Genomic DNA, 8,455 nt, shown 5'->3' on the forward strand with positions numbered 1-8,455 from the left:
ATTTAACTTGAAAACAAACTGCATCTTTCCAGTAGAAACTCATGTTTCAACCTGCTACATAACATTGGTCAGTCGGGTCTGCTACTAACATGTAATAGTTTTATAATAGCTGAGCTTTAGAATCCGTAGGCAGAACTTGTAACATGTATTATGTGTATAATTATGTCAGTCGACTTGAATCATGATACATTACTTACATTTCACTGGATGCATTTTCGCTGTGAAATTATCCGCAAAATTTTCTGACCGCGTTCTGAGACGGAGGCTAATTGCCTTGCACTCCAAAACAGAAAGAATCTATTATTAATATTAGGAACTAAAAAAACAACAACATTGACTTGACATAAGAAAAAGTGACTGAACAAAAGAAATTCGCGTTTGTTTGGTTTCTCATTTAACATCTTGTATTTGACTTTTTGCATGAAGTGGATCTCGCTCTGCATCCGCAGTTTCTCTGAAATGCTTCTTGAGCTGAGAGCGAGAGCTGTTTCCAAAAATAGAAACAATTACTTTCTCCACTTGAATGACGCACCAAGGACACTTGGACGCACGTAAGGTGGCCGAGGAGGGACAAACGAAATAAAAAAATAAAAACGAAATAAAAAAATAAAAACAAAATAAAAAAAGAAAAACAGAATAAAAAAATAAAAACAAAATAAAAAATAAAAAACAAAAGAAAAAAAGAATAAAAACAAAACAAAATAAAAAATTAAAAAACAAAAGAAAAAAAACAAAAGTAAAAACAGAATAAAAAATAAAAAGCAGAATAAAAAAAGAAAAACAAAATAAATAAATAAAAAACAAAATAAAAAAATAAAAAAAGTAACCCGATTGAACGTTAAGTTTAAATATTGCTGACCAGTTAATTACAGAGTTTGTTGTCTTTAATATGATTAATAGCATTATTTAAGCTCATTATTTTTATCTATAATATAAAAAGTTTTTGTTCAGGTTAAATTTTAGTTATTTTCAGCACATTTTATTTTAAAACAACTAAATTTTTTCTAGTCTGTAAAGTAAATTTTCAACATTCGACGCATGTGTTTCGTTTTTGCGGGAACTTCACCTTTGTTGTAAATGGCGGTCACAAATTGAGTGATCCTGCGAGATATTTGGAAATTATCCTCTTGAGAAGGAGAAATCGAAACTTTTTAATCAAAAGTTTTAAGAAGAATTAATCAAGATGTCAAAGAAAGTACAGAAAGTTATGGTCCAGCCTATTGTATCTTTTCAACTTGATTATCCTTTTTTTGCATTAAGTTTCCTGATATTTTTTAGTCTACTAAAACACATTAATATTAATATGTATATATGATAGCATCATTTATAGACAGGAGAACCGTCCTGTATTTTTATAATCTGATGTATACAGGACGGGTATGACCTGTGAGGCAGACTTGCGCTTTCTCTAAGAAAGTGTGACCAGTAAAAGAATAACAAAATTTGATTGGACTATGTTTTCAACCGTTATTATTAGGATCTGGGAAATTCAAACTCTCAGCCCATACCATGCTATATATTTCGCCATCAGTATATAGAATAAGAAATCATAGCATATGGATCTTCTGTCATTTTCGGAAAAATCTTCCTTTTATTGGGCTATTCCACAAAAAAAGTATACAGGGGTATTGACAAACTTTTTTCACTAACCCCCTGGAAATTTTAAATAACAAATTATCCCCTGGAAATTATGGGGTAGAACCCTCTGGAAAGTGAAATTTTGGGAAAAAGGGGCTGGAAAACAACTATTGATGACAGTTTAGGCGGCAATCACAAATATCTTCATTTCGCGTCGCCCGACCGACTCTCGAAAATTGAGTAGAGTTGAGTCGGTGAGTCAGTAAATTTGTCGGACTTTTTCTGTCAGTGTCCTTTCCTTCGTTCAAAAATTTTATTATTGCCGATTTTTTGCGAGCGATTTCTAGCGCATTCGCAGCATTTTGACTTTGTTTATCATTACATGCGCCATTTTGGGGTCGGAGGTCACAGTGTTCAAAGGTCGTAATTTTAAACCACCCATTACACGCGGTTGTTTTGGCTGCTGGCTGGCAGTTTTTTCCAAGAATGCACTCCAAAAATGGATGGAAAAATGGAAACCCAAAAATTTTTACGACCAACCGACCGACCGACCGACCGACCGACCGACCGACTCACTTTTTAGACCCAACAAGGACGCGAAATGAAGATATTTGTGATTGCCGCCTTATCAGTGCGTCTCAAACCGCGATATTTCGAGAGCACGGAAGCGCGTCAAAACACCAGCTTTTTTAGAGTTTTGTCTCGTTTACCCAAACGCTGCAATCATGCGTAGGCTTTGGGCTCAAGACTAGAACCCCCAATACGAGACATTGGCCTGACCGAAAAAAATCATCATCATCAATTTTGTTAATTGTCAGAGTCGTTTACTCACTGGAAATACGCAACTTTCTGAAGTTTCGTTTTTTTCGGTTGTGCTTCATTTTAAAAATAACGAAGATGAAAAGTTACCATCAATCCCGCGAGTAAAAGAAAGTACTCCGACTAGTCTACGAAAAGTGCGCTCGCCCGGCGAATAGAATATCTCGCAAATTAATATATGCATAAAACTGACGAAATCCTTTCTTTTTTATGCTTAGGTGACGTCACCATCGATCCTGAATCGACAATGGAGAACCAAATTTGGCAATGTATAATTATTACGAGCGGCCGAGAAAGTTTGTGTGACGCAAAAATTGCGCGATAAACGAAGCCCTAGAAGAACGCCCACTGAAAATTGAAACCAGGAATTTATTGAATATTTCACTAATGAAGTATCAAACTTTTGTTTTTTTGTAATTATTATAAATTCATAATTTTTAAATACTATTTTTTGAATGTCAAAGGACAATTAAAGTGAATTTAAGCTGATTGGGTGGATATTGGGCGGACGGGCGTTTTGCACGTGCCGAGATTGGAAATTAAATGAGAGTAAAAGACGGGGGCGTCTTAGTATGTAATATTAATTCATTATTCTTTTATTTTTTTTTTTCGCGAATGAAAAATGAATTTTTGATTTTTGAATTAAGGAAATATAGTATAATATATTGTATTTGATTGTCAATGCCAAAAAATACTTACGAATAATCTGCTGTGTTGCTTCGCTATTTACCCCCGGATTGTTTAAGTAGGCACTTCGGTCACGTAAATAAAAACACGTGTATATGTTGAAGCCGACTGTGGACTGACCGCAATTGCAATTACATAAATTATTGTGGAAGGGAACGCTCGAGACGAATGTTTGGGAAATCAAAAAGACAACTTTTGTGAGAATGTTGAGTTTTGTTTATATGGCTGTTTGTGACGCACTGCTTATGAAGAGAGAACCCCCTGGAAACCTTCGATAACCCCCTTGGAAAATCTGAAAAAGGAACAAAAACCCCTTGGAAAACCAAGGCTCAGACCCCCCTGGAAAAGTTCGTCAATACCCCTGTATGGTTTAAAAATGGAATAGCCCATTCCTTTCCTTAAAATCGAAGGTAAGAAAAATTTTCAAAGCTCAAATATTAAATATCTTGGTGTTTTGATCGACTCACCACATCTCAACTGGAAAGCCCACACCACTTCATTACCGTGAGTGGTCATAAATCCGACAGCCCTGCCAAAATCCGATGGGGTCTTTCATAGATACAAACTAAAATAAAAATAAATCTTTCGCTGTGACGCAATGAAGATACCAAAGTGTCAACTAAACTGAGAGATTTGATACTCTATACCTGAAATGGAGCCTAATAACAATAATTGCTTCTTATACAAAACATATTTTTAACATTTTAAACACAAGCAACAGATTCAGAATAATAGAGGCAATTATTTTTACAACTCACACTTTTTTGATCACATTAATCGACATCTTGACATTATACTCATCTTGTTAGATGTTTTGTTTTGAGAGTTCTTGCAATGGTTTATTGTTCAACTTGGAGAGGGGATGTTTGTAAACATAGAATTTTTTTTCATAGCAGTTATTTGGGGGGTTGGATTTAGGCAGGGCTGTCGGTTTTAGGACCACTCACGGTATCAGCTAAACTTGCCAGAGCTAATGGTATCATATCTAAGCTCAGGTACTAGGCGACAATCACAAATATCTTCGCGTCGCCCGACCGACTCCTGAAAATTGAGTAAAATTGAGTCGGAGAGTCGGTAAATTCGTCAAACTTTTTGTTTTGATGACGTTTCCTTTGCTCAAAAATTTTATTATTGCTGATTTTTGTGAGCGATTTCTAGCGCATTCGCAGCATTTTAACTTTGTTTATCATTACACGTGCCATTATGTGTCAAAGGTCACAGTGTTTAAACTTCATAATCTGAAACCACGCAAAACATACACGCGATTGGGCCTCCCGCCGCCTCAGTTAACGCCCTTTTACCTTTTACCGCCTCACAGACCAATTTTAAGAAAACCCGAAAATTTTTACTACCGACCGACCGACTCACTTTTTAGATCTAACGAGGACGCGAAATGAAGATATTTGTGATTGCCGCCCTACATTTCAACAAAAACTTTAGTTAACATCTACCATGCTCTATTTCATTCTCATCTTCAATACGGTTGTCGACTATGGGGTCTTACAGATAAAACCACATCCAAGCCCATTTTTATTCTTCAAAAGAAAGCCCTTCGTCTCATGACTTTCAACAACTTTCAATTCCCTTCTTCTCCACTTTTTTTCTGATCTTAAATTTCTCTTTGACCTAGTCAAATGCCTTAACATTTCTTTTGTTCACAAATTTCTGAATAACATAACCTGCTATTCCCCTTGACCTTCTAAATTCTTTTAACTTTGTCCAGCTTGATGCTGATGGTGAAGATAACTAAGGCACCAGAGGAGCAAAATTGAAGCTTCTTTTTGTTCCTTCCTACAATACCATTACTTTTGGTAATAAATCCTTTTCTAAAATCTGCTTAACACAATGGAATAGTATTCAGCGATCTTATCCAAATATTACTCTGACCTCATCTGATTTTAGCCTTGTCAAATCTCTTGCCTTTACCCAATGTCTTTGGGAATACTGAGCACACCCCTCTACACACAGCGTACTTTCTCTTTTTATCTTTATCTAAACAAAGTTTATAAAATCAACATACTTAATATTTTTTTTGCACTTTTGCATTGTTAGATGAAAAACTGGGAGAAAAGCTTAAGAAGATATTGTAGTGATGTACAACTTTAATAAAAACAAAAAGCTGGCAATTTAGCTGCACATGATATTAAAACAAGCTATCTTTGAAATGGGATATGGGATTTAAGATTCAAGCTGATTTGATAAGTCTGGAGGGTAAAACAAATAAAGCTCCTACATTGAAAAAGGCTTATTGATAAGGATAAGACCATCCTTTTTTACACTTTTTACATTTTAAATTTAAAGCACACCACCCCTCATAGTAGTTAGTACCCTAAAAGTAATTTGATTAAGTTAGAATTTATACTACAACACCCTTTACAGCAGCAATTAGTACCCAGGTACTAATTGCAAATTCCAAAAATCAAATATGACTCACCACGGTACTAATCGTCATGATGTCTGGTACCAACTGCATGACCTCCCCCCTGGCCGGACGTGTAAACTCAAATTTTAAAAGTATCCTCATCTGACAACAGAATTTGCGTGTCCGGTGTTTGTAAAGTCCGGTGCGTCCGCAGGGTCTTGGTTATTAATTTGAGGGCTATGCAAGCTTCCCTCCACTGATGCAAGTTACTTGACTTCACGGTATCAAGATTACACGACTTGGAGTGTGGGCCAATTACTTTCGTTTTCAGTGGTTTCACATTTGATTTCAAACCAACATCTTACAGTTGTGTGTTTAAGATAAAAATGGCAATTATTGCTCTTTTTGGCCATAATAATTTTTTTTCACCAATGAAATGCTAAGTAAGTAAGTCTGCGACCGCAGTCGGAGGCGACCTGAAGGCTCCTCTTTCGATAGCTATCTACCCGAAGGTAGGGGAGGTAGATTTTATTATTGAACACGTGGTATTTGATACCCTCGCGATAAGTAGGCCCACTGTGTCTCGTTTAGTTTTGTTTTCAACTGGTTTTTGTTGGAAATGCAGATAAAAAAATCGAGTCATCTCATATGTAAACAAACGAGGGTTTTGTTATCTCTTTCTGGCTGTGTTTCGGCATCGATGCTGGATCTTTTTACATATTATTTTAGAACTTTTCATGTTATTGAGCAACGAAAAATCGAAAAAATCACTTTTAAAAATCCGAAAAACCATTTTCTCAATGCAATTTTACAATTTTCAAACACAACACCTCTGACATCTTTGCCCTTATAAGGACAACACGTTTTGCTGATTTAGCATTTCATCGTTAAAAAAATTGTTTTCGGCAATTATTGCCAAAAAGAGCAATAATTGCCATTTTTATCTTAAACATCCAACTGTCTTATTGCGTTAGCAACTGAAAACCCTTCGTATCAGTTATGGTGACAAAACAATATAAATAAAACCATTTATTTGATTTGAGAACAAATCTTCTATACATATCTTGATACATCCCTTACTCTATTCTTTTTCTAATTGCCTCTTTGTAACTTTTAAAAGTGTTTCTAAGATCACTTTTATTGAATCGCTTTCTTTGTAACTTTAAAGAGTGTTTCTATTTCCTGTAGTTCATCAATCTAAATTTCTTACTTTTCCTTAACTTGATATACATTTGATAAACAGAACCTAATTTTTAGGTATCTGCAAAATGTAAGTATATTATTGACTTGTAATTTGATTCATACCCGAAGTGAGCAAAAAATAAAAATTTCCTTTGTTCATATAAATAGCTATTGTATTCTAAAAAAGGCTTTAGAAAAACGTTCCCTGAGTCTTCTATAATGCTTATTTTATCCTAAATATTCAATAAATTACGTTTAAACGATATATTTGACATTTAAAATAGACTTGTATTAGAAATGTGTCAATTTTTGTGACATCTTACTGTCAGAAAAATGTCATCATGCTCAAGGTGTGAACATTTTTAGTTTTCAATTTTTTTTATTTTGAAGCTAAATAAAAGAATTTACAAAAAATGTCATGCCAAAGCATTATTTAAGGAGCTATTAACATTGGTTTCTTCCCCTCCAAGCAGAAACAGCCCCCCCCCCCTAGTACGAATAGAGTTAACTTTTGTTTTATTATTCAACAACTTATGATTTAAAATATATTTTCTTTCATTCAGAGGGCAAGAATTCAGATTTGGCTTTACGAACAGAGTAACACACGAATTGAAGGTCATATCATTGGTTTTGATGAGTACATGAATCTTGTGTTGGATCAAGCTGAAGAAGTTCACATCAAGAACAAATCACGCAAGTCACTTGGTAAGGATTATAAAGTTCTCTGTTCTGCTGACATTAGGGTCTATGTTTGCCTTCGCTTGTAACTTAGCACTCTTTATAGTAATTTAATGACTCGAATTTCGCTGGATTAACTTTTGCAAAATTAGTTTGTTAGTCTGTTCGTTCGTTTGCTTATTAGTTTTTTTTCAGATTTTTTGCATTGTGATGCAAAATGACAAGTACCTTGTTTATGTTATAATGGGTAAAGATTTAATAAGAAAATTACGTCTCTTGGGAAACAGCTTTTTCGTTTCTGCTTGCGAAAACCTCCGACATTAAATGGCATTATATTGTTTCTAACCGTAAGTGACACGTTTTTTGCGTCTTTATTTTCAGGTCGAATTCTTTTGAAAGGGGACAACATCACATTGATTCAGAACGTGGCGCCATAATGAAATTGCATCGGACGGAACATCACATACTCTACGGAAAACCTTTGTACATATTTTTTACTGAAATAGAATCTTATGTTCAAAAACGGGAAGATTTTAATAAAATTGTTAGAGGAGCACTCCATCGTCGCCTTAGAGATATTATACAGAAAATATGAACAAGCTTTGACCAAAAGTATTCTCTGTGATCTTTTTACCAGGATTATGTTTAGCCAATGCCAGTAGATTCCAATTTTCAAAATTTGATTCAAACTACTTTAAAGGGATGAATTTTAGCGTTGACTCAATCCATGAAATTTCAAGATTTCGCGGGGACTTAGTTTCGCCAAATTATAGCCGATATTTGTAAAAAAATATTTTGAATAAATTTTGGCCAAAAACTGCCTAAAAATAATTTGGGTTTTTAGGACTTTGTCTAAGATAGCTTTTTTTTTTCTGGCAATATTCTCTAAAAAGTGATTGAAACCGTTGTTCCCGGAAAAGATTTTCTGGTTGTGAAAAATCGGATTTTCGTCATCGGGGGAATTCTCTTTTGTCATTTTTAAGGGAAATGAGTATTTCTCGCGTTTGGCCCTTTTTATAAATTTTAGCACAATGATGTAAAATGCCAATGTAGTGTATTTTTCGCCAACTTTTGTTAGGATGATTTATAAAAATCAGCTGAAATCGTTATTTGAGTCGTGAATTCAGTTAAAAATTTATGATAACTTTT

General features: G+C 34.6%; 1 protein-coding gene across 1 annotated transcript; it reads left to right on the forward strand.

Annotated features, from left to right (window-relative positions):
• The first annotated feature begins 1,052 nt into the window (after window positions 1-1,052).
• Window positions 1,053-7,918, forward strand: LOC136817789 (probable small nuclear ribonucleoprotein E). The gene is made up of 4 exons (XM_067074106.1): window positions 1,053-1,222; window positions 6,690-6,716; window positions 7,192-7,333; window positions 7,688-7,918. The coding sequence occupies exons 1-4, from the start codon at window positions 1,184-1,186 to the stop codon at window positions 7,741-7,743; spliced, it is 264 nt and encodes an 87-aa protein (XP_066930207.1). The 5' UTR covers window positions 1,053-1,183; the 3' UTR covers window positions 7,744-7,918.
• Window positions 7,919-8,455: the final 537 nt, after the last annotated feature.

The sequence above is a fragment of the Clytia hemisphaerica genome, unplaced genomic scaffold, assembly GCF_902728285.1.
Source record: "Clytia hemisphaerica strain Z4C2 unplaced genomic scaffold, Clytia hemisphaerica genome assembly, whole genome shotgun sequence".
NCBI classification, from domain to species: Eukaryota; Metazoa; Cnidaria; class Hydrozoa; order Leptothecata; family Clytiidae; genus Clytia; species Clytia hemisphaerica.